A 27,767-nucleotide genomic window follows, 5' to 3' on the forward strand; every position below is an offset into this window, starting at 1 on the left:
CTAAAGCGTTTGACTCGGTGGGAAAAAGAAAAAAAAAATTCTAATAGGTGTTTTACAACTTGCTGCGAACGAATATGAAGAAAAAACGCGCGCTCGCGAACGTCGAGAGGCCTCGGAACATTCACATCCTGAATGTTCCGAGACGCCTCACCGGAGCCAAGAAACAGAAGAAAACTAGTGTAAGAGATGTATCTTCACGACTGGCGTCTGTTACTACTCGCGTCCCCAAGAAAAACCAAACGCTGGGGAAAACTTTTCTTTTCACTTGCTGACTTGACGTCATCTCTCGTCGCTTCCAGTCTTCATTCTACCGTGAGGTTTACCAATGATGTTGCCACACACCTACACCAGTTTCTTGTATTTTGCGTTTTTACCTTTTATAATGCAAATTATTTAATGAAAGTTTAAACGCGAGAGTATTTCCAAGGTACGTAACCGATCACGAGAAGCATTCAACTACTAAAAATTTGAGTTATTTCCCTTGGACTGCAATCGTTAGAAACTTTAAAACGAACATGCATCGTCCATGTTGCAGGATGCAAATTATTCACATGGATTTGGTCAATGAAGGATAAAGACAGTATTAGGTGACTTGATAGAAATAGCTTTCCACAATCTCCTGCAAACCATATATCATTGTTTGAAAAAAAGAATGGAGATACGGAATAACATAGCTTTAGTTACACTGTGCCTATTATCATAAATTCACTTAGGGCTAAACAACAAAAATGTAATATAAAACCATTCTTAACAATACACAAGTAAATTATAATTGAAACATATGCACCAAATGTACAATAAGAGGGCATGATAATTCCATTAGTACGTATATAGGAATTAGTGAAAATAAACACAAAACAGAAGTCATGCCAACTAAGGTAAAACAGGAAATAGCAACTAACACTCGCTCAACCATCTAAAATAAAAAGAGAAGAATGCACAATAGATAATGCACTCCTAGTTATACCTCCCCCTTAAAAATATAGGATGGTCATGACTAAAAATCTAGTGGTCATAAATTTTCTTGCTCAAGGATGATGCCGTGCTAAAAAGCAATCATTATAAGATTAGAACTTCATTTGCTATCACAGAAAGATGCACTTGATGTCATAGGAAAGTTGGTTATACATCATTAGATGTATACCTGACTTTCCTATATAAAATTATGAATATAACGGAACGCTGAACTCCGGACTATCAACCTAAACAACATTTATTCAGGTGGTAAATATATACATCTTTAGCTCTTGTTGTTACAGCTTCTGTGTGTGTGAGCATAGTTGTTGGGACGTTGTTATGTAGATGTAAGCGAGCTGTCGAGTGTAAGTCCGAAAGATAGAGAGTGACAGCTAAACACGTCCATGCTCTATTGCTGGCCAGCAAGAAAGAGACTGTCTCCAGAGTTGGAATGTTGGAGACACTGCTTGACATGTCCATGCTCATGGCCGGCCGACTGAGAAAGAGAATGAATGGAGCGGGAACGCTTGGTTGTTTAATTCCACGCATGCGTGAGACTACGCATGCGCACGGCGTTACTACAATGTCATAGGAAGAAATTTCTCCTGATAAACCAGAAGAATTCTACTGAGCGACAGATCATATCTTGCTGATATCGCATGATAGGTCAGTCACTTATCAACCATTTCTAAGTCTACTTCATATCCACTGAGAATCCTTCGTATGTATATGGATATATTTGTGAAACTGTTATAGAAATTTTAATTTATAATTAGTTGCATAGATATGCACACACATATATGTACTTATATATATATATACACACACACATATATGCCATACTTGAGAAGACCTGTCAAGTCAACTGAGATCATAGTTGTGGCCAATGCCAGTGTTTTATAACTGTCACCCATGCTGATGGCACATAAAAAGCACCCACTACACTCCTGGATTGTTTGACAGTTTCCAGTGAGCTGAAGAACTGCATCAAACTCCAGTGTCTGTTTTGGCATCATTTCAATGACTGGATGCCTTTTCTCATGTCAACCACTCTACAGGGTGTACTGGATGCTTTTTTTCACGGCACTGGCACTTGTCAGGTTGCCAAGCAATTTGCAAGACAAAGAAAAGAACCCTTGGGTGAGAAGGGTTACGTATATGCACATGCACATGCATACACACACACACTTATACATTTTTATATATTTTTTATTCATTCATTCGTTTTACTCCCATTTTTTTCTATGCCAATATAGGTTGGACAGATACTTATTTGAGGTAGTATTTTTCTGCCAGATGCTCTTCCAATCACCAACCTTTACCTGTTTTTCAAGGAAGGGATATATTTTTTTTATTCTACAACAATTTGTAATTTCAGAACTACAATAATTAATGTTGACTGAGAATATAAATACAACACTGTTTGTGGTGTTGTGTGTGTGTAAATGCATTTGTATGAGTGCATGTGTTTGTATGTTTGTGGGTATAATTTATGATGATCATACTAACAATTACACCTGATTTTGAGATGGCAGGAAATAATGCTGCTTTGTAAGACATTGTACATTCCAAACAATTATTTTGCATTTTCCCGAAACTTCTGCCATCAAAGTTCCTTATTAATATTGTATGTAGCATTTGTATTCATTGCTGAGTTGAAAGGAAGTATGAATGCAGTCTGGCCTGATTTGATTCCCAGCTGAATAAGCCAGTGGTGGCAAAAACATCTACATGTCTAAGAAATGTTTACCATAAGGTAACAATACACATATTTTCTTTATTTAGGTATATTCATAGTCACTCTTTCCATTTATGTATTTCACAAAGACTTTGGTTCTGGCGCTAATTTCTAATTAGTTGTGGAATATACAGTGAATAAATGTAATATGATGAATTAAAATGTTCCTTGTGAGGTTCCAATGTGTCTAGTTACTACACAAATTACTTAATATCTTCTTTAGTGAAGTACTCTGGAGGTATTTTCATTATTTGGTTAGGCAAGATTTTTTTTTTTTTTTTCGGTGGGGGAGAGTTGCATACAAATAAGCTCACTTCATTCTCCTGGTACATTTCAGTCACCGTATAGTTAATCCCTTAAGGCTATCTGCTACTTATAGCAAAGCTTTACAGGAACCTACTTCTTTTAACACTGGTTGAAGAAATGAGTGGCTTCTCCAAAAGTCTCTAAGCTACAAGCAGTGACATTGTTATCATTTCCCTCATCAAAAAATCACCTGTGAGGCTTTTACTTTTGAGGACGTGTAGAATGAGTATTCTGACGCGAAAATAAACGGTTAGTGATTGGAAAGGCAACTAATCAATGAGTCGATAATATATTCGTCTAACTCATGCGGACACGGAATACAGACGTAAAATGTGAGAATTGTTACTTCTGTATGGTTGCTATATCATAGAGGTAATGACTTTATGATGTCAGTTACATAGCTCATGTAGAACTCACCATTATTTGAAAGCTAACTGGACACCGTATGAATTGATGAAGTCTCGGTTGCTATCCATAACCCTCTCTACTTGGTAATTCCTATTATGTCTTAACAGTTTCTAAGACCAAAGTACTAATTAACAGCTATTAAATTGTGGCTACTCCACTTTAATAAATTGGAAGCATTTCTTAACTTGACGTGAATCGTAAAAGTTCCCGTAATCAGGAACAACTCATTCTCAGTTTATCTTTAACTATATGCTATAACGAATTTTGTTTCGAAGCACATATCCCACGCCTAAGTGTTACTTTAATGACTTTTATCGGTTACAACAAGAAAGAATTGAAACAGGCTCGCAGACACAATTTGCCATGAATCAAACTCATCATTATTACAACGGGAAATAAGCAATAGTATTGCAAGTAACAGTGCCATCTAGAGGAAAGAGTAATGAAACTGGAGCAACTAAGGGGAGGTAATCTCGGCAGTGGCTAACTTGGTTTATTAAGTTCCTCGAGCAGTCAGTGGACAGTCTTAATGGACTTGAGAGATAGCGATGAGACACTTCAACTGGATTGCTGCTATATAAGATTTCTACCTCACACAATTAATTATCCAGTGATATTTTAATTTCCTATTATTTATAATTATTCCGACCATGTACATTATGATCTGTTAACATTCAGATCTACATTAAGGATTTATAACTTTACCAACTATTTCTACAAAACGGAATATTGTATTTACACTCTGATTCTTCTCCATTTATATTTTTAGTGTCGGTTTGCAAAATATATTTTTCTCCTTTTAAACTCTGATTTTATTCTTCCTACAATAATGCTTTCTTAAATGGAATACTTATTCAGAAGAAAATTGTGTTTTTAATGTTTTAATTAATAATTTACACGTTGAGTTGAGATTAAACATTTGGCAAGTGTTCATTTAACCGTGTCACTTAAGCATAGCATCATCTATGTTCGCTTCAACATCTTTCTCGATATTAGCAATAATTAGATGTAATACATATATAAACACACTCTCACGTAATGTATTGTATGTATAATATTATTTTGGCTAAAAAGGTATTTTTGATGAATGAAGCATTTTCTGTGAAACGCATGTTAAGATAAACATTCGGCAAGAGTTCGTTTATGTCTCATCTTCAATTAATATAAACCTACTGCTTTTTATTGATTATATATATATATATATATATATATATATATATATATATATATATTATTGTATACACACACATATATATATAGCGCACACGCGTATACATACATACACACTCTTGGTGCCTAATGAATCGCTGTACGGAAGAAATGTTTTACTAGAGTAAACAATTAACAAGTAATTGTTTAAGCGGACCATTTACACACTCGCGCGCGCGCAAATACACTCTTGCACGCGGACCACATACACATATATATATATGTATATATACATATATATATCTAGCCATACAATTTTGTCCCATTTGACCAAATGCTTCTTGAAGCCTGTTCGGTTGTTGTAGCAGCAAGATGGCGGTTAAACTTTATTTCAGTATAGTCCGACTGGTGTTTCTTTGCACCACATTATTTATATGTGCTTTAGCTAACAGCTCGTCTTCGTCGAATGGCATTGATTTACTGAAAAAGAAGAAAGAGGACTTTTTACCAACTTCTTTGCCAAGTGAACCATCTTTAATTTCCAGTGCATCTCCTTTACTACGGCCATCATCATCACCTGGTTTACCAACGTCCCCGGTTGGTAATAGTGGTGATAACACGTTCCTTTCCCAGACGGGACCTTTATCAAAACCGATCACTTCAAAAAAGGAAACGTTCACTACTACGCACAGTGAGATCGATATTCCTAAAGATCCGAAGGACGGGAAGCACGAGGGGAATTCTCGGAAAGCGAAACATGGCAAATCTCAGTACAAGAAATCGAGAATGAAGGGTATTTATGATGACCGTTTCTACCGGGACAATAGCCTTACCGTTCAAGAACCAATTAATCCTAAAGACTTTGGAGGAATTATTATAGAACATGAAGCTCAACGTTTGTCTGCACACCTAAGGAGGCTGACCAACGAAGAAATTGGAGTTACTACTATGCAGGTAAATACAACTTAGATGTTGGGGAATCATTACTTCTATGTGGGTATGCGTATAATTCAACCTATGACAATATATATTAAATATCCTATCATTTGTGTATGACATGAATTCTTACAGTTAATTGCTTGTTGGAGTTCTTTATGTATGCTGTTATGGGGTTACAAGAGGCTTTAAAAAGCGGCCACATGTCAAACGAAGACTATTTAAGGATTCCCTTGATAAAATCCTTGCTGTTGTTTAGTCCCAAATCAACATTAATCGAATACGCTTGTGATTAAAAACATTTCAGTAATGACCGTCCCAATTTTTGAGGGATATCTAGAACTTTACTATCCTCTTATTTGAAAGGGTATTACTTCAAGCGTGTCGAGTGACGACCTGGAGGCTTTCTCGTTTACATGGTTTGCGGGTATTATCAGAGAAATAAAACTTGAGAGTCTATATTTATATCTGTCTATTTTGCCGTTTCATTTGTGCATTCTTGTAATGGCTAGTCTATCACCTTGCAGTGTAAATATCTTCCCAGCTATCTTCTTGACTTGCTCATAATCTATGTCTTTTATATGACAATCATCCTATATCTGTTTATCAAATAATACGTCTGTATATTTTATAATCTTGGTATTTACTATTTATCTAGTACCATGTAATGAATCTTTCTGTTTGTCTGTCTGTCTGTCCATCCATCCATCCATTCACGTATCAAGCTATCTATCTTATATCCACGAATCAATCTATTTGTCTTCATGCCTGCCTACCTAATATATGTATAATGCCATATAATGTATAAACCCTCATATATTGTGTTTGTTAATTACATAGAAAATTTTATTGCAATGTGCGTGTGTGAATGGATGATTTATATGAATTCTGTATTGTCTTTTGCATATTACAATTTATGTAGATATCTGTATTTTGTCTTCGTCGTCGTCTTAAATGTTTAGTATTTGTGTTGCCTATCCCACTCCAAAAATTAAAAATGCATATTATAAAGAAACAAATTATTGTCGAAATTGACTTAGTCTTTCAAATTTCTGATGCTTTATAAAAAAAAATCCCAGTCATACGCTGGGGTCGATTAAATCGACGATGCTTTTCCTCTAGAATGTGTAGCCTTATACCAATCACAACTCCTTAATAAAATCTGTGCTAGCATGCCTGTATGTGTAAAATAGTTTTATTAGGTCAAAGACGACCCCTAAAGTAGGTTAATAGATTTGAGCTAACTTACAATAGGGGTAAAACGTTACTCGCTGCTGTTGCTACTATTACTACTACTACTGTTACTACAGCTATTGTTAATATTGTTAATGGTGGTACTACTACAAATAATATTACAACTAGTACCGATACTACTTACTGATGTTTCTATTTACTGTAGCTGCGTCTACTACTGTTTTTACTATTGTACTACTTCTACTGTTTTTATTGTTACTATTATTACTACTCTTGATCTATTACAAAAACAAGAACCACTACTACTGTTGCATGTATTTACAATTACCATTACTACCACCAATACTACTACTTGTTAAGTTTCTATAATGCTCTTGAGAAACGTTTGGACATCATAACTTCCCCAGTAGTAAACATGCAGTGTTTCTGTGTAAAAAGATTATTATTTATTTGTTTTAAACGTTTAAATTCATATTTGTGTGAGTTGGTACAAATTTACCAAATTTACTTCTTGTTGATAAAAATCCTTGGGTTTGATCTCACTGATTGGCAGAACAATTGTCTCTTAACTTCATTGAGGCTGTGTGAGTGAAAATGATTGATGAATCTGCAAGGAAGCCTGTTAGCTTCATTGAAGCTGTGTAAGTGAAAATGATTGATGAAACTGCAAGGAAGCCTGTTGGATAGTGGTGTCCATAACTCGATGCCAACCTTGTCTCACGCACTGCATGCTGATCCTACCATGAGAATTATATTAGGTTACACGTGTCTTTGGAATACTCAGCCACAAATAATTCATTGAGTAACTAGTTCAGTTGAAATCAACAGAAGATCCATTTAGTTGTAAGCACGTATATACATACACGTTATATATGTACATGCAGACTGAATATTTATGAGTGCAAACACGTCCGTGTTTATTGATATAGTAACACATCAAAGAGGACTGTGCTATTCTGCTGCTGACAATCTCTCTGGTACCAGTAGCATGATAAAATATGTACAGTCTATGTTGTAAAGTGGTTGATGATAGGGAGGGCATTCACCAGTATATACCAAAATATAACCTACACCACCATAGAAATGGTTGATTTTTCCTGTTGGTGTTTGTGTCAAATGATAAAGGACCATGAGTAGTATATTAGCATATAAAAAGGTCATGGCATCCTCCATCTAATAAAAAAAATTTGGCTGTGGTTGCTTGACCTGCTAGAAATAGCAACCAAACTATCCTGGGAGTTGAAAAATAGAGCACATTAAATAATGCAGTGTGAGTACACTATATTTGGGGTGGGGGAAAGGAAAAAGCTAGATGGTCATGGAATACAGTTGATCATAAGTTTGCTCAATCAGCCCAATCTAGGTGTAAATGACAAATACTTATGTATATATATATATATATATATATATATATATATATATATATATATATAGTGGGTGGGGGTTGTAATGTATATATGCAAATATACAAAGAGTCAACCAAATTGCCTTAGAGTATTTAGTAAGAAACCAACTTGTAAATATAGCATGACCAGCTAGATTTCAGTTTCAACTGATAAATTAACTTGTCTTGATGTTTCATGGTTTAATTTGTCAGAGAAGTGGTGGTTGTGGTGATCAGAGAATTGAAAGTTAAGCTGGTGTTGTTCACACTTCTATCATAGTTTTAACTTGTAAACTAAATAAACACTAATGGGTTTTACAGTGGTGAACAATTTCACCTCTGTTACCACAGTATCACTACAGCATGGCTTATAAATAAATATGAATTCAGAGTGCCATGTAAAAAGCACCCATACTGGTGCCAAGTAAAAGCACTTGTGCTGGTGCTATGTAGAAGCACCCGATACACTCCGTGTAGTGGTTTGTGTTAGAAACCATGTCAAAAGCAAGCATGGAACTTCGGCACCTCTTCAGCTGGCCAGCTCCTGTCAGACTGTCACCAAGTCTGACCTTTTTCCAAGTAATGTAATATTTCTCCATGACCATATATGTTTTCATGGAACATTGGAAATGGACACCACTTGCATGATGGTAACACTCACAACAAACACATGTTGATTTGGCAAGGACACACTAACACCCCACCACCACCACCACCAATGTACACATGTAGACAGTCTTTTCTTCAGTTTCTATCCACCAAATCCATTCTCAAGGTTGTGATCAGCCTGGAGCTATAGTCAAAGACACTGGCCTAAAGTACCATGCAATGAGACTGAAGCAAATTTCTTACCATGCAGCCTACTTTATATACATATATATATATATATATATATTTTAGTCCATCTATATTGTATTCTTGATGAAGACACTCATCTAACAATAGGATGGTACTGTAGTTGGCATAGTTACCATAGTTTGGACTTGACAAAGTACACTTCTGGAATTCTTAGATGCAACAGGGCACTAAATTATGGAATGACAGTAAGCAGGGACAGCACTGCAAAATTAATGAGTACTTCATTAGCTCACAGTACTAGGTTCACATTATCCTGTGGAGTTTGGCTGTAGATGCAAGTACTATCAGCTCAGTGGCTCAGTTCTACAGCATTGTCTATTTCAGTGGACTATGTGAATGTCAAGAGCCCTGACTAGACTAAGGAGCCATTTCTGTAATCTGATTTGTTGCAGCTATTTTGCTTCAGTTATGTTCCTAAATCCCTTAGAAAAAGGGCTGAATGCCACAACCTCACATAAATCTGTTTGTATTTCTCATAAGAGTAATGTGCCATCTTTGAAATTTAGCTTCTCAGAGGGTATTTAGTTGGACCATACTATTGTTTACTCTCCAACTATGATGGGGTTTATTTGTATTTGGCATGTTGTCTTAGGGATTAGAGCTACTAACATGTGTTCTGAACAGAAAATGCTGCTATTAACATATGTTCAAAGCTTCAAATGCTGCAGGTAATACATTTTTCAAGTATCAAACATTGCAGATATTTGTTTTGGGGGAATATTTTAGCTGCTGTATCTCTCTTAAGCTTTGCTTACCTTTCTTTTTCTTATTTTCACTGACTCACCAGGCACTAATTCTGTCATTTATGTTGCTTTTTCTTTTGGTTTTCTTTTTTGGGGTTTGAAGTAGTCCATATTAAAAGAACAATGGATTGTCAAAATCTCTAGAACATCAGAAAAAGTCCTTTGTGCATTTTAAACTTTTAGTGAGGAGGAAAAGCAGTGTCTGTGACTTGTTACAGGGCCTCTGAGACTTGTTGGAGGGAGGGAGAATGGTATCCTGAAATTTGTGCCTCTGAAGGGACCTTCCTAGGTGCAATCCCATGGTCATTTGTGACCATAGGGAGTCTTTAATATATATTTCATCATTATCATTATTTAACATCTGTTTTCCATGCTGGCATAGTTTGAATGGTTTGACAGGAACTGGCAAGTCAGAAGACTATTCTAATCCCTGCTGTCTACTTTGGCATGGTTCCTATGGCTGGCTGCCCTTCCTAATACCAATTACTTTAAAGATCTTACTGGATGCTTTTTATGTAGCACCAGCAATAGTGAGATCACCAAGTAACTTGCAAGAGATGACCTCAATTGTTGGGGTGAATGGTATTGAGGGACAGAAAAAAAGCCCTGCATTAGAGGGGAAACATGGCTACCTAACATGGGAATAGAGTTCGAAGAGGGTAAAGATGTGACGGGTGGGGTGGGGGTGGCTAACGAAATTGTGAAAGGAGAGTGGTAAATGGAGGAAAGGATGTAACAAGTAGTGGGAGGGGTATATGTATTTGCATTATATATATGTTTCATTGGAGTATATAAACTCATTTGATTAAACATGTGAAATAAAGGGGTGGTTAAGATCAGGAGTTCATATCAGCTGCAGGCATATATTTTGATGTGTGTAAGAGCACTTTATTCTATACAGCCTCAGTCTATTTACTTGATAGTTTGGGAATATTTTTTGAAAGAGACTGACAGAAGTACATATACCTCTCATCATCTACAATTAGTCACTAGTGTTTACATTACATTTATTATCCCTTACTAACAGAATTTATCCAAAACTAGATTTTTTTTTCTTTATCTTTTGGTGTTTTGAAACCTTCCTTTCTTTCCTCCTTATTTGCATTTTTTTTCTCAAATTTTTATTGGGAATAAAATTTCTTTCACTTTGTAATCTCTCTTTAACCCTTGATAAAAACTCCTCTATTTCTTAACATCCTACTTATATTTGTATATTATATTTTAATACTATCAGTATAAAACAGCAGCAGTAGTAATGGTGGTAGGAGTAGGAGTAGTAAAACAAACCTCAAGCAAACTAGTTATTTGGATATAAAAGCTAAATGCATGAGAAGTAGGTTGTTCACATCAAAGAATTTTGTTCTTAACAATCTGTGACCAGTTTTCATATTCTGAAACTACTGGATAAATGGTGAATACTCTTTGATCTATCCGCTCATTTCCTTTTCTTTGAAATCTTCTGAAAGCCATATTATATGTTATTTCCTTTGAAAATTATCGCTCTTGTATGAAATATTCATCAGTCTATAACAGTTTACTAACAATCCTGTTGTTTGAGCTTGTAGTTTATCCTTTTCTTTCTCATCATCATCATCATCTGAGAAAAATGACTTTTGGTGTTGAGATGCTGTGAGCAAGCCTGGACTTGGCAAATACATTTTTCCTTTGTAATTTGAAAGACTGCAATTTATATATTAATATAGAATAAAAGATTTGTATGTTTGTGTGTTCACATACACTTTTTATCTTTTATTGATTTCTATGAAATTGGACAGCGTTTGTTCTTAGGCAATGCCTACAAGGGTTTACATGATCATGCTGAACTCGGTACTTATTATGGTGTGGTATTTTATCAATAGTTTTATTTAACGATTATTTTATTGCTATCTATTTGTTGAACCATTAAATTACAGAATATAAATAGACAACATAAAATACACTGGTTTTTAGACAGTAAACGTAAACACAAATATGAACACAGACACAATACATGTCTATACGGCAGGGTTCTGAATAGTTTTGTCTTCACAAAATGTTGGTCAATCCAAGGCTATAGTGTAAGTCATATGTCCACTATACCATTTATTTGGATGGAATCCATGCAGTTAGAAAGTGTACTTCTTAAGCTATCAGCCATGTCTGGATTGATGCATTGTTCATTCATTTGCCAAAGTACATGTTACTACTGCTGGAGAAACTCCTTTCTCAACTCTGCCCAGGATCGGCTGAAAAGTTTGTAGGGTGACCAAGATACTCTCATGGAATGTGACCAAATGAAGTTTATTTTTCAACAGTCAACTTTACGGTCCACACACTTACATCGGTGTTGCAGTGCTTGAATCCCATTCTTGAAGAAGCTTCCATCCTGTTGGTCAAAAAAAAAAGTCATCAACAGCAAATATAACACCATCATCATTTAAATATAATATTTAAGCAATGTGTTCGTGAATGGTTAATGGATGGTTAAAAGAAAATCTGTAGATAACTTTAAAATGTAATTGAGTTGCACTGCTGATACTGTAATGTATGTATGTTATACATGTGTATGTATATGCATTGCTATCCAGTGCCCCCCCCTCCACTCTATACACCCAGTTTTTCACCACTCACTATATTCCCTTCCCCCACTCACGCTTTTTGGGCAATGCCCTGCCACTTATATTATGACCCTCATACCTCAAGGGTATACCCTAGCACCTGCCACCATCTATCTCTCTTACTTGACCATCCCATTTATAGTCTGATCACTATCCCCACCATCTCTCTCCTACTCTCTTGTACTCCTGCTGTTTCCCCACTCTCTCTCCTCTTACTCTTTCCTCAGGTTGGGTAACCATGTATCTCCTTTACGCCTGTTTCTGTCTCACTATAACCTTTCATCATCTAAAAGAGATCCTGTCCCCTAGTGCCCCCTCACTTCTCAAAGGATCTTTGTCTTGCAAGGAACTTGGTGACCCTGCCAGTGCTGGTGCCACTTAAAAAGCATCTAGTCCACACTGTAAAGTGATTGGTGTTAGGAAGGGTATCCAGCTATAGAAGCCCTGCCAAAACAGGCATGGAAGGCAGACGTTAAACAATGATGGTGTGTGTGTATATGTATGTGTGTCTGTGTGTGTCTATATATGTGTGTATGTTTGTGTGTGTGTGTATATGTATATTCTCATTAAATCCTACCCTATAAGCTAGTTAGTTATTGGTTAAATCAAGCAAAATCTAAGTTAAGAAGTTGTTTCTTAAAGTTGGCTTTCTCTGCTATCTTTGAATGTCAGTATTGTGGAGGTGACTATTCAGGCTGTGCTAGGTGAACACCTCACACCCAGCAAAGATGGTAAATTCATCATAAATATTAAGTTCACACAGTTAATATAATCTCGGATCATAACAGGAAACTAACTTTTCTGTTTACTGTTTGTGAAATAGTGTGCAAGTTGTTTTTCAGATAGCACTGTAGCCACAGCTATCTGATATTACTGGGCATATGGCAAGATAAAGGGTGAGTTATAAAAATAAGGACTGAAGGCAAGCAGCATTTCACTAGCATATATCCTCTTTATTGATTTTGCATATTTCATTTGAACAAGACTTACAGATAAAAGTACTCAATACTTCAGTGAGTAGTGTGCCATATTCTATTTTTTAAGTTACTTGTTTCAGTTCTCAGATTTAGACTAGCTTTCAAATCTGGAAACTGAAATGAAATTTTGTAAACAAGTAACCTAATGTGTGTGGTTGTGTGATAAGTTTGCTTCCAATCACATAGTTCTGGGTACAGTTCTACTGCTTGGCACCTTGGGCAAATGTTTTTTATTATAGCCCTGGGCCAACCAAATCTTTATGAATAGATTTGATTGATGGAAACTGAAAGAAGGCTGTCCAGGGAGGTAGATTAGATTGGCACAATTAACAGAGCAATGCCTGAGGTATCTTGCAGTATCTGTTCTAGCTCTTGGTTTTCTGACAGCAACATTTGCAAGAATATTGGTGCTAAGCTATATTGGCACCAGTGTTGTTGGTAGCAGGTTAGTCTTTCCCTTGGAGTGGAGAAAGGAGTCTGGCATGCATGGGCAACTTCCAGTCTTCAACCAATGGGGGCTCTAGCAGAGACAAGCAGTGAACAGAAAAACAGCTCAAAGAAGCTATGGCTGCTATTTTTTTAGCAGGTTGAGTATCCATGTTGAGCAGGCTGGGGAACTCCTTGCCTGCAGGTAACACCTTTCCTACATTAAAATTTGGAACTGTCTATTAAGGATATCTCTAATAAACCCACATGAAAGGAAACAGTTTAAGCTTTCAGGTCAAAACAGAAATTTAATATAACTTGTGAACATAAACAGTTATGTCTCTCAGTACAGATGCCTCATTTAGAATTTACCCCTGGTACTAAAAAGGCTCTCCACTTTTGATGGAGAGGGTCTCGTTTTTTGAGGTTGCTCTCTTCTAGTTTATAATGTGGATATAGACAAAAGCACACTATAAGTGAATATAAAGCACAATTTCCCTATAAAACTTTATGCATACCTCTTGTGATTCAAATCTCAGCTTGATGTATAAACAAACATATGGAACTAATTAATGTTTATTGTCTGAGATGTTTCTGGAATAGTGATGTAGGAAACCCCACCTTTAATTTCTCTTATTTTAGCTGTTTTCCCAGTTGAAAAAAGTATTCAAAGAACATTTTATGGGGTTATGTGGCAAGGGAGGGATGGTGTCTGATTGTTCTGTAAATTCATTAACAGATTGTAAAACATTATCTTAAAACATTTATAATTCTAATTAAATGCTTCAGAATGTTTTTTTTTTTATTTGAAAACATTGCCAAGGAATTTGTATCTTCGTTTCCTCTGGCTTATATTTTAAACACAGTTTGGAAAAATAACTTTACTTGTTTTTGCTTATAAGTTACTTGTATATTGAAAAATTCAGTGTCACTTGCTTAAGTATCTGAATTGCTATGCTGGAAACCCTTCTGTACCATCAGTAGGTATCTCAAGGTCACAAGCGTTTTGCCTCTTAGTCTGTATGTTTCACCTGAATGAGGCTGTGAAGACTGAACTAGTCTTCAACTACAGAAGGATTCTACTTGCTGTCTTAGATAGCCACCTTGAGCTACTTTCAGCTGCTGTGCCTATCTCCTTGATAACTTTCTTCAGTTGTCTGGGTTCCAGACCTATCTTCTGTAGGAAATAGCACGCTGAACAGCTTGGAAAGCTGCAGCAACTGACTTCAATGGGTAATGAGGCCACATGCCCTCCCTTGATAAGAGCCTCATCAACTATTTCCTGATATTTTTTCTTTACTTGATTGGAAGTATCAAGTCTGTCATCCCAAGACACTGAGTTCAGCCACGATGATGTTTTTGTATTCCTGGAGATTGATAAGTACCAGTTGAATATTGTGCTTGATAGAATTGGCCATAATCTCCACACAACATCTGGTCATTGGTCATTGTTAGAAATCAGTATTCCATCTCGTCCTTGTATATTGTAAGTTTAAACTTTCTAAAATGTGGCAGTTGGATATATTCCAAAATTTCTTTAAAGGATACAAAATGAAAACAAAATTAAGTATATCCTTTCCACTTACTACAAGCTCTTCTGTTGGCCGTTCCTGTTTTGCCCTTCAGCGCTAACAAACAGGATTATTATTTGATGTCTCTTGTTTGTTTTGACTTCTTAGAATCTAATGTTGGCAGATGTCTATCATCTGAAGTAACGCAGTCATTTCACTGACTTTTTTCACTGGAATAGTTTTACCATACTCTCTCTCTTTCCCTCTCTCGTTCTCTCTCTCTCTCTCTTTCTCTCTCTCTTTCTCTCTCTCTCTCTCTTTCTCTCTCTCTCTCTCTCTCTCTCTTTCTCTCTCTCTTGTACATACATGCAAAATGACTTGGACTATAAACTGCTCAACTATATATTTAGAAGCAAGATGGCTGAAAGAATGAGTGAGTGAGATTGTGGTTTACCTTCAAATAGAGCATGAATTTAAATCCACTTCAAGAATGCTTTATTCTACATTACCTCAGTTCAGAGTAAATCTTAATGCCATGTTACTCTCTTGGAACTGAGGTAAGATTTGTTTTTAATTAATAAATGAAATAGGTATGTCAGCAACTGGTAACTAGTTAAATGGGATGTAGTGGAGTTGATTATTTCTTTTTGTTTTGTTTTTTTATCAAGCAATCTTTCTAGCTGTTGTGTTGACAATAGAAGGAGCATGAATTTTTTGTCAAGAATGATGAGTTACATTTAATTGATAGATTCTGTAGTATAAGTGAAAAATCAAGGGAAATGCAATAATAAAACTTTGTTGTGTGGCTTTTTATTCCCTTTCTAGACCCATTGTCATCATCAGTGTAGAAACATGTTTTCCTTTGCTAGCATTAGTGTGGCATCTCACCATTGTTATTGATCTAGTGTTACCTCATCTGTGAGGCCCAATATTCAGAAATCTGACCTTACTACTTCTTCCCATTTTTCTGTCTTTGCAAACCACAATTATCTCTCCCAGTTATCATACCCATTTTGATAGCATTTTTGTAGGGTTTAGTTTTGTTTCACTCCAAGTTCATCCTGCAGAGGTAACTTTGCCTATTATCTTCCAGAGGCTGATTGCATAAATACTAGTAATATAATGTGGTGATTTTAATTGACATAGTATTCATTTTTCCTTTAAAAACAAGTCAATATTTTTAAAACTGTCATATCATCTTTAGATTTACTTGTGTACATTTCTAACAATATGCATTTGATAACTCTATTCTAAGCTGTTATTTTAACAGTTGTGCAAAGATAGAAAAATGATTTTGTTATCTGATGGGATATGAAAAGTTATTGAAAGCGAAAAGTGTCAAGTGGCTCAATGAAGCACATAAATTATAATTGATACGGTGATGATGATAACCCTTTCATTACTCTATGTTAAAAAGAGGCTATTTTAAAACAATATTAAGAATAACAATGGGATATTTACTGATGGATGACTATACTGAGAGTAGTCAAATTTATTATTACGATCCAAGTTCACTTGGACTTCACAATTATCAATTCATTTTTTCCCCACTGATCTTTGAAAAAGATATTGCAAATGAAAGATTTTTAACTAACCTTATTATTAGTATATTGAAAGATTTAAGGAGATAAATAACCCAAAGGAAAATTAGTCAGATTTGAAGAGGAAGAGATAGATAGAAAAAGAGAATTGTGGTAGTAAAAAAAGAGTGGTCATTGGAGAAAGAAATAATGAGAGAGAGAGAAAAGGAGAGTGAGAGGGGTCTGTGTGATGGTGGTGGCAGAGAAAAAAACAGGACAAAGAAGAAATGGTCTGTTAAGCAGATTTGTGGCAATGTGGGAAAACATTAAATGTTTTCCCACATTGCCACAAATCTTTGATGCCAAAGCCTTAGATGTTCTCTTTGTAATAAATTCAAAGTTCCAAAGGGAATTTTACCAACTTAGGCATAATTAGTGCATGAGAGAGAGAGAGAGGGAGAGAGAGAGAGAGAGGGAAAGAGAGAGAGAGGGAGAGGGAGAGAGAGGTGTAGAGTAGAAGATAGATTGTGAGTAGAAGGATTATGTTATTCAGTATTTGTTAGTTACAATCAACTTTTCATGTTTGATAATCCTCAGTTCTAAACTACCAGCTGAACTTGATGAAATACATCAATAAGACCTGTGTGTTTTCTTAGCATTATCTTTCTCTCACTGAAAAACCCTGTGGTGTCCCACTTTCTGTTCTTTGCACTTGCAGTGAACCACATCATCTTTGTACTAAGGCTTTATCTGCTTTTGGTGAAGCAATGAACGAAACATTTTACTGTATTTACTGACATCTTGTGTTTGCTACTAGGGGCTGTCTTACTCAGAGATGCAGTGAATTGTCTGCACCAGATTTGAAATCATAACCTATGGGTAGGCTATCTATTACCAAATCCACACAGTCAATTTTTTTTTTTTTTAATATTGACTAAAATAGTATTAACACTTGATTAAAGAGCATATAAATCCACTTGCAGTTATACAACTGTAAATTACATAATAATAATAATAATAATAATATAACAAATAAATAAGTAAGATGCCTGGGTATTTAGTTTCTTTTACATTTGATTTCGAATCTCACAGGAATAAACTTTGTTCCGCTTCTCAGGCAGTGCTGTTGTGGCAGCTCACAAAATCTTTGACTGTAACTCCTGTATTTGTACTAATAATATATTTCTTATATTAATTGGAAGACCACAACATACATATACAGTTCAAATCATCATGTTACTTTTTAGTACTTTAACTTTTGATAATGTTTCATTTTAAAAGCTCTGCAATTGGGTCTTTTGTAGATATTATTTATTGAAGAAGTTGCTTATGATTAAGCTTCGGATAAAACTTTAAAAAATTAAAAAGAACTTGTAAGTAATAAGGTGTGATTTTGAGGGGGAGTTGGTTGCTAATTCTAACCTGTCAATGACTACTTAGTTCTGTAATTGGCTCCATTTGTTTTTGGATTTGAGTATTTATCCCCAAAATATGTAATTTTGTTATTCCATTTCATTGTTGGCATTTGCTGCCTTTGTAAAAAAAAATGTATTAACGTCATGATCTTAATAATCCTTTCTACTATAGGCAAAGCTTGAAATTTTCGGGGAGGAGGTTTAAGTTGATTACATTGGCTCCACTACTTGACTGGTACTTATTTAATTGATGCCAATAGGATGAAAGGCAAAGTTGACCTTGGTGGCATTTGAACTAAGAATGTAAAGCTGGAAGAAATGTCATCCAGCATGTTAATGATTATGCCAGCTCACTGCCTTGATGATGATGACGATGATGACAATTTCAAATTTTGGTGCAAGGCCGGTAATTTTGAAGAAGTGAGTAAGTTGGTTACATCAGCCCCTGTGCTCAACTGGTTCTTATTTTATCAACCCTGAAAGGATGAAAAGTCAATCTCAGCAGAATTTGGACTCAAAGTGTAAAGACCAATGAAATGCCACCAAGCATTTTGCCCATTGTAACAATTCTGCCAGCTTGCTGTAATAATAATAATAATTATAATAACTCTTTCTGCTATAGGCATAAGGCTTGAAATTTTTGTGCAGGGAGCTAGTTGATTAGGCTAGTCTATTAGTGCTCAACTGGTAATTATTTTATTGACTCCCAAAGGCAGTTGACCTTGGCAGCATTTGAACTCAGAACATAAAGCCAAAAGAAATAACTACCTGTCATTTACGAGTGTTAAATAAACAGTTATACACGGGTTGATATAATCGACTTATCCCCTCCCCACAAATTTCAGGCCTTGTACCTTTAGTAGAAAGGATTATTATTAATCATTATTATTGTTATTATTATTATTATTATTATTATTATTATTATTATTATTAAGGCAGCATGCTGGCTGAACTGTTAGCATGTCAAGGCAAAATGCTTAGCAACATTTCATCCCACCTTTCAAACTGTTCAAATTCTGCCATGGTTGACTTTACCTTTCACCCTTTTGGGGTCAGTAAAATAAATATCAGCTGAGCTCTGGGGTTGATTTAATCAACTTGCCCCATTTTCCAAAATTGCTGGCCTTGTGCCAAAATTTGAAATTATTCTTTTCATTCTTTGAACTCTGGTTTTGTTGTAACTCCTGGGGTCTTGCATGCATAGTGGGCTTGCTATCTGCAGCTTACAGTACCATGCTTTCTGTTCTCTTCAACTATCTAATATTTTCCTGATGATTCTGGATGTGTTAAGGAGATAAACTTTTTTTCAACAGCTCTATTGAGCACCCTATTCCCATTTCCTTTATATTCTTCTTAATATCTTCTGATACTGTTCTCAAGGCCCCAACAATAACTGACACTATCTTCACTTCCTTCAGTTTCCACAATTGGGTTCTCTCATATTTAAGAGGATTGTATATATTGTCTTGCCTTTCTTCTTAACTATTTTTGGGTCAAAGGGGCATGCAGCACCAACTGTAGAGCACATGTGGTTCACCTTGCCCACCACCACTTGTGCTCAAGCTCCCAGTCTGTTTGAATTGGGAAATCTCACAGGATTTTGTCGGCCTCCAATTCGCTCGTTATTTGTGGTTTGTGCTTGTACTATGTCTTACCACTCTCTCTAACTCTCACTTGTCACAGTTTCCAATGCAGCACTTTCACTACCTCATCATGTTGCTACAATTTATATTGGTTTTGGACAAGTCAAGGGCATACATTCACAATATGGGCAATGGTTTCATCAAATCCATTACAAATTTGGCACAATGAAGACAATTGCCCATTTCCAATTTGTTGCCAAAGCTTGTGTTTACACTGTAAATAGTGTTCTCAATATCCTTGTTAAGTGCTCCTTTCTTTAACAGGTGGGACACCTGTTCTCCAGCAACTTCTGTTGTGGCTACTGTACTTCTTGTTTTGTTTTTTCCATTTTTTCTACTTTCAATTATTATTAAAGGTGATGGAGGAAATATCGTGATATTTACTTACAGTGTTTCCTTTACATTATGACTTCAGATTTTGCCAGTTCATCTTTGCCTTTCATCCTTTCGAGGTGGGTTGAAGTTTTTGATTGATTTACATATCTGGCAAAGACTGTTAACTGTTTATTTGACTGTAACCTCTTTCCCCAAACATTTGTGACCTTGTGCCTTTGTTAGAAATCCTTATTGCAAATTGCAGAATTGCTGGGAATAGGAGATGAAATGCCTTGCAGTATTTATGTCCCTTTACATTCTGAGTTCAAATCCTGCAGGAGTCAACTTCACATTTATTTTTTTAGGGGACTTATACAATACTAGTCAAATACTGAGATCTTTTGAATTACTTATATTCCATCTCACCTCAAGGTTCTGTTTATATGTGTATATTAGCATACTTGTAGAAGTAAAAATCAAGTGACATTCCTTGTGGTAATAAAGATCAAGTGACATTCCTCCTCTTGGAATATTATATATTTTGATTGTTTTTAATTTCATTTTAACACCACCCCCACTTTTCCTAACCCTGTAATATCCCCCTACCCATTGTCCTTGTAGCAGTAATAAAAATTATTATTTCTGCTTTAAAAGGATCAATTGATCTTTTCTCCCTATTCAAATCCCTTCTCTCATCTCTCGTCTTTTTCCTACCTTTGTAGTTTTCTCATCCTAAAATTAAAAACACAACAACAAAAACCAAAACACATCAATTGAAACTATCACACACACACATATGCACTCTCTATCCCTCTCTTTCTCCTGTTTCTTTCTCCTCCTCTTTCAAATTTCCTTCCCCACTCTTTCTCTATTTGTCATCCTTTTATAGTCCCCTCACCACCAATCTGTATATGTTTTATTGCTGGTTTTCATGTGTTCTCAACTATCTATTGATGCTGCCCCTTGCAGCCTTATAGCTCCATGGCAAGCCTATAATCAAATCATTCAGCCTTCTTAGATACAATTAAAAAATCAAAGCTCCCTACTCTACTCTCTGTTGCCCACTCATGAAATCCCTAACTTTTATTACAGTACTGTGGTATTTGTTTAGTTCATCCTTTATCAACAGATGATCAATGAAACTTACCTGAATGACCTCAAATAATATTTTTTGTTATCTTTAACTGATTTCTGGCAATTTTTCTAACACTGCATATATATTTGAATGAATTTTCAAAATAATCAAGTTTTTTTATCTCTTGCATTTAAAGGATTGCTTTCATACTATTTTGATCAGTTTGGTCTTCAATCATTACCAAGTGTCATATAATCCTGAATGTAACTAAATGAATTAGAAACTATGGATATTGACACCTGAATAATGAACATTTTTTAGGTTATTTATATTCACCTTTCAGTGAAGGTTACACATTGATCTTGGGTTAATAGCAAGCATTATATATACTACTATTTCAATTTTTTTTTTAATATTCTACTATGATTCTCTATCAGTTACAGGAATTTAATTCCTTAGTGGTATATATTTTCATTTCTTGCATCATTTATGTTCAGCTGTTCCTTTAGGGACCTCCTAGTTTCTGCTTTATAAGATATTTCTCAGTTCTTAAGTTCTTGCTACTCTTGTGTAGATTTAGCTTTAGTTAGAAATCTGTAAGGTGTAGTGTTACTTTTGATCACAGTCCTTGTGATGAATTTTCTCAGACAAACCCCTGAAATGAGGTAGACATAATGAGTTTCATTTAACCTTTACATTGTACTTGAGAGTACTGGGTATATTTTTTTCAGGATTGTGTTTTCAGTTGGCTCACTTTGTTTAATATGCACATGTGCAGGCATGGCTGTGTGGTAAGAAGTTTACTTCCCAACCACCTGGTTCCAGGTTCAGTCCCACTGTGTGGCACCTTGGGTAAGTGTCTTTTGCTATAGCCTTGGGTCGACCAAAGCCTTGTGAGTGGATTTGGTAGGCAGAAACTGAAAGAAGCCTGTTGTATATATGTAGATGTTTGTGTGTCTGTGTTTGTCCCCCCACCATCACTTGACAACCAATGTTGGTGTGTTTATGTCTCTGCAACTTAGTGGTTCAATAAAAATAGACCAATAGAATAAGTACCAGGCTTACAAAGAATAATTCCTGGGGTTGATTTCTTCGACTAAAGGTGGTACTCCAGCATGGCCATAGTCAAATAACTGAAACAAGTAAAAGAGCAAAAGAATATGCATACACACATGCATTTATTTAAACTAAATATTTGGCCACTGTTTGAGTTGAATTTCATACTCTGTGATCCTTTCAACCTAGATGTGGTGTGTGAAATTTGTGTCAGTTTAAACTAGTGTTTCTCAACCCGGGGCCCATATAGCCCTTGGGGGTCCATCTGACTTGTTGCTAAAAATTGTGTGCAATAAATTGATTATACTTCTACTACACACAAAATATTCAGCAATTTTTTTTTTTAATACAATTCTTTTTTTTAAATATTGAATGGTTATGCGGGTCCACCCAAGTAAAAGAGGAATCAAATAGGGGTCCATAAATAAAAAGTTGGTTGAGAACCACTGGTTTAAATGTTTAAACAAACTCCACACCATATTTTCAACTTTATCTTTTTTCATTTACGCACACACACACATAGACACACACTCACACTCTCACACTAGTTTCGAGGAAGCTGAAGCTTAACTGAAGCTACTCTATTTCACACTTGCAATCTATATATGATTGATGAGTGGGAAAGGGAGAGTCTTAATACTGTAACTGCTCTGCAGGGCACCAGTTTCTGTTAGTCATTTTATCGGTTTGCTGGCAAGTTGGTTGGCTATGCTTGAATTGTAGCGTGCTGCTGCTTAATTGCTTTCTAACATAGGCACAGGGCCAGAAGTTTGGTGCAGGAGGTTAACCAGTTATATCAACTCCAGAAGATTGAAAGACAAAATTGCCCTGAGTAGCTATTTCAACTTAGAAGCAAAACAAATACTGCAAAATATTTTTTCTTTGCTGCTCTAATGATTTTTAGCAAACAATGATTTCAAATTTTGGCACAAGGCCAGCAAATTCAGAGGAGAGGTTAAGTTGATGGCATCAACTCCAGTACTCAACTGGTACTTATTTCATCGACCCCAAAAGGACGAAAGACAGATGTATGGAATTTGAACGTGAAGATGGATGGAATGTCACTAAGCATTTCACCTTGCATGCTAATGATTCTGCCAACTTGCCCTGATGCAATAACAGGTAGTGGCTCTCATGGCTTTTGATCTTGACTGATTGGAAATGTTTACATTCTATATGTTTTGTCTTGGAGTAAAAGATGGGCTGCAGCAAATAGTCTGTTTGATACCACAAATTTGCTTGTCAGTTGCTTAACCATGACCAGTTGAGCATGTCTCTTAGTGACTAACGATATGTGCATCTCTGATCACAAGCAGAGTAATGGAGGAGCATCATAGCCATGTACCGAGGAGAATTCTTTGAGAGTTTGAATAATTCACTTCTAGAAACATGGGGACTTTTTGAGCAGGATGGGCAACTTGACCTGCAGAAAATTCTAACCAAGCATCACCTGCTATGTCATGTGCTGTTTATCTTGATATGACGTTACCATGTTGTGCACAGTTGGCAATGATGCATGTGTCTGGTATACTCATAACAGATGGATAGCCATGATGGATATATTGGGTTTTGTATATTTGTACTCCAGCATCACTTTGATGGCATATGCTGCTTTTTCACTCAATAATAATAATAATAACAATAATTTCTTTTATTAGTCACAGGGGCATGGATGAGGGTGACATCACAAGAACAGATGAGTTTGTATGGAGATTTACATGGGGAGAAAGAAACGGAAAAGATGGTGAAATGCGAAATAATAATAATAACAATAATAATAATAATAATGGCAGAAGGCCAGCAATATAGAGGGTAGGGGGCAAGTTGATTACATTGACTCCAGTACTTGACTGATACTCTATCAACCTTCAAAGGATGAAAGGCAATGTTGATTTCAGAATCTGCATTAATGGTTCTGCCAATCCTTTGCTCAGTAGCAGCAGCAGCAGCAGTAGTAATAATAATAGTAGTAGTAGTCTGCTCTCTATCTTTGTCAGCCAGTTACATAATTATATTAAGTTTCATAATTACATATCAGTTGTATAATTATACATGTCTGCAATATGCAGTAAATATTTAACAGATCTTTTAATAATAATGTGGCAGGTAGTAAGCAGTTTCTATTTTAGATCAGCTTATCTTATTGGTGGTGTTCTTCCAGATTTATAGAAATAGAGATGTATTTTTTTTCCATTTGTTTTTGATGTTCTCTCTTGAAAGGACATTAATTTTTACCATTTAGAATGTAGAATAATGTTGTTTTAGCTATATTTGTCTAACCTTGTATGTCTTGAGGTGCAGTTGCTTTCACTGGTTTTATGTAATGTGCATCCTACAGTTTATGTGTAGAAATAGCTGATTTTAGCATTGTTTCTATTTTAAGGAAAATGTTTCTTGATTAAAGTAAGGATATTTTGGACTATGTTGGATAGTTAAGCCCAAATCTTTTTATTTTAGTTCTACTGGTTGTTGTTGTTTAACTCCAAGTCAACCCTGATCAAGCAGACATTTGATCGGGATTGTTTCAGTCATAGCTATTCTGCCAATCTTCAGTTATAATGTATCTATGGTTACATAATGCCAATTTGAAGATGTTAGGGTATGGTTTGAGGGATATTTGGCTTTTATTTCTAGACTTTCTTGTGAGTTTGATGCCTATATTTTTGCTTTTAACAATTGATTTTGCAGTGTTTCCAGACCTAACCAAATCCAAAATTACAAGCCATAGGGACTTGAGTTTTGGCACATTTGTAGTAGGTATAGAACTATAATACATAGATCCTGAGATTTTGGAACATGATACCATTTCAATAAAATTTTAATGGACTATTAAAAATCACAATGTGGCCATCCTGATCTTGGATTTTCTCCATTTTGGTGGAGACTTTTCCATTTCTTAAAATTTTCACTGTGGCCTTGGAAATGATGTAGAGAAGCTTTTCAAATATACAAAAAACATTTTGGAAAATTTGATTTCCCCCACCCACCTCTCTGGACTGATTTTGACCAATTTGTTTTTGCACTAAGCACTTAAATATGATAGGAGAAGCCTTTTCAGTAAGGAAAAAAAAATTCTTATGAAGATATTTTCAGATGAGAAGATGTATGATTTAAAAAGAGATTTAGCTGGTGTTTCTAGCACATCCAATGACCACCAGGTACTTTCCTCATTTCTCCATCACTCTGACCTGTATTGATGTTTTGCAGTATTTTTCTCACTATAAAGATATTTTATGGATTGATGATGTGGAAGTAACACACAGGTTTTGTTTAGCCCAAGGTCCCTTGCTGGGATTTAAGCAACCAAAAATAGATTTAGTAATTTAAACCCCACTCCCAATCAAGCAATTCTGTGTGTAAGAAAAACCAATTACTAACAGAAAATTATGCTATTAAAATAAATTATCTTTTGTATACTTTTTTAATTCACCAGATAAATCGCAGCAATGACTTTCTCAGGCTTTCCAATATTTAAAAATTATAGACAAAAACAGAGTGAAAAAAAATCATAAATTTTCAAAAAATTTTTGTTTTTGATATAATAGCATACTTTTCTGTTAGTAATGTCCTTCCTTACGTACACACACTCACTTAATATAGGGGTGGGTAGTCATGGGATATGCTAGAAACAACAGCTAAATCCTCTTTAAATCATACACCTTTCCATCTAACATTCTTTTCTTTTAGTAAATGTTTTTTTTTATACACACACATTACTTGTCAAATGCCAGATTGACAAGTAGCGTCGCTATGCATTAATCCTATATGAGCACCCATGGTAGTCCCCTTTTTATTGTCTTTGCACTTTTGCGCCATATCATGGCCTGATTCAAGAATAGCCTGAAAAGAAGTTCACATCCAGAACTTTCAAATGATATATAATTTCCCGAGGAAAAAATGTATTTTCACATGAAAATGATCGTGCAAAAATTGGGTTTCTGCGTGGTCAGACTGTGTTTGTCTCCCCTTCTTTCAACTTTTACAGTGATACCTAATTGTGTGTGCGCGCGGGCGCGTGTATAAATATAAAATTAGTTGATTTCTGTATTGTGTGTGTTATGCAATTTTTTATGATTTATACGTATTTGAATTGTTGCTGATGTGTACTTTTTATTGATGAGTTTCTACTTCATTGCAGGCAATTTATGACTCCCTTCCTTATGTGACTATTTACAGAGATGAAGAAAAACGGCTTGATGTGGTAAATATTACTTTATTTCTGTTGGCTCTAATCCCACTGAATTATGGTTAAATATATTTCACCCATGATCATCTTGTCTTTCTTTCATACACAGTGCATCTAGGATTACATTATTCAGTATATGTTCCTTCTTGTAAGATATATTATTATTTAAGGGAGACTTTGCTTCTATTTTTAAAAGATACACCAACCATATAGAGTCTCTTGTTGGCTCATTTAAGTTTGTGTTTTCAGTGTAGAAGAACTGTTAAGGGTCACTGTTGTGCTTAGCTTAATTTTTTTTAAAATTTATTTTCATTAGTTAATAAGAAGTTGGACAGTGTCCTTAACCTGTGCAAGCTCACTCAGTCGTGAAATTAATGTAGTTTTACTAACAGAAAAGACAAGCTGTAGATTGAGTTTGTATGAAAAATTTGGGCAGGAAATGAATTTCAGAGAAATGATGTTGTGGGAAGGAATGATTGAGTAAAGGATTTAGTGCAAAATTTGCCAGAATGAAACACTGTAGAATTTAGTGACCCAGCATTATATATCCAGCTAACTGAGAGGATCAGATTATGTTGTAGAAAAAGCAGGAAGAGGAATCAGCACATATGCGAACAAAAGATTGAATTGTGTTAGTGAATGAGTCTTTGCTAATGTACAGTAGATAAATTAGAGATAAATTTCTCCATTGAAATTCTATCACACCCATTTCCAACATTTGGAAGGTGATGAAGGCAATTATTATCAAAAATTTTATCTGACCTATGCAAGCATGAAAAAATGATATTAAAGTGGTGATCTCACACACACACACACACACACACACTATATGTTTGATCTCTATTTCAGATTGCTGATCGGCTGAGAGAACGTTTTGATAATTACATAAAAGTTTTAGGAACAAACAAGATTACGGTGGAACATTTATACAAATTTCATGTGAAGCAACCTGTTACTCGTAAACTTAACTGTTGCAACCTGCCATTTAATGAACTAATGTGAGTATCTCTTTTTTTATTAATATCTTATTAAAATGTTTCAAAACAATATAAGTACTCATGTGGGACAGAAAAAAAGCAGTTCCTCTAGCAGATTTTTTATTGCTCACTTTCTTCTGTCTCAATTATGTTGCTAATCTCTTATAAAATTTATATTAAAACCTTAACTACTGCTTTGTAATAAAGGGTAATTTGCAGTTAAAGTGATATGTGTTTATACTAGAAACGTGTTATGTTGTTTATCCTTTACACTATTGCAATAAATATTTGTTCAAGTCTGTCCTTTACTAGCTCATCACTAAGCACAAAGGTTCACCAGGCTCCAATCTGATCTGACAGAGTTTCTACAGCTGGATGAGCCTTCCTAACACCAAC

At 35.4% G+C, this 27,767-nt stretch overlaps 1 protein-coding gene across 3 annotated transcripts in view; it reads left to right on the forward strand.

Annotated features, from left to right (window-relative positions):
- The first annotated feature begins 3,884 nt into the window (after positions 1 to 3,884).
- LOC106869408 (VWFA and cache domain-containing protein 1) overlaps positions 3,885 to 27,767 on the forward strand; it is a 51,048-nt gene continuing 27,165 nt past the window's right edge. For 2 of the 3 annotated variants that reach the window (XM_014915132.3, XM_014915133.3), the window contains exons 1-3: positions 3,938 to 5,512; positions 26,347 to 26,409; positions 27,244 to 27,392. In XM_014915132.3, coding sequence (XP_014770618.2) covers positions 4,931 to 5,512; positions 26,347 to 26,409; positions 27,244 to 27,392 — 794 coding nt within the window. In that variant the 5' untranslated portion in view covers positions 3,938 to 4,930. Of the gene's footprint in view, positions 5,513 to 26,346; positions 26,410 to 27,243; positions 27,393 to 27,767 lie in introns of all 3 variants that reach the window. The other variant, XM_014915134.3, reaches the window with a different exon arrangement.

The sequence above is a fragment of the Octopus bimaculoides genome, chromosome 10 (genome assembly GCF_046866305.1).
Source record: "Octopus bimaculoides isolate indiv1 chromosome 10, ASM4686630v1, whole genome shotgun sequence".
Lineage (NCBI taxonomy): Eukaryota > Metazoa > Mollusca > Cephalopoda > Octopoda > Octopodidae > Octopus > Octopus bimaculoides.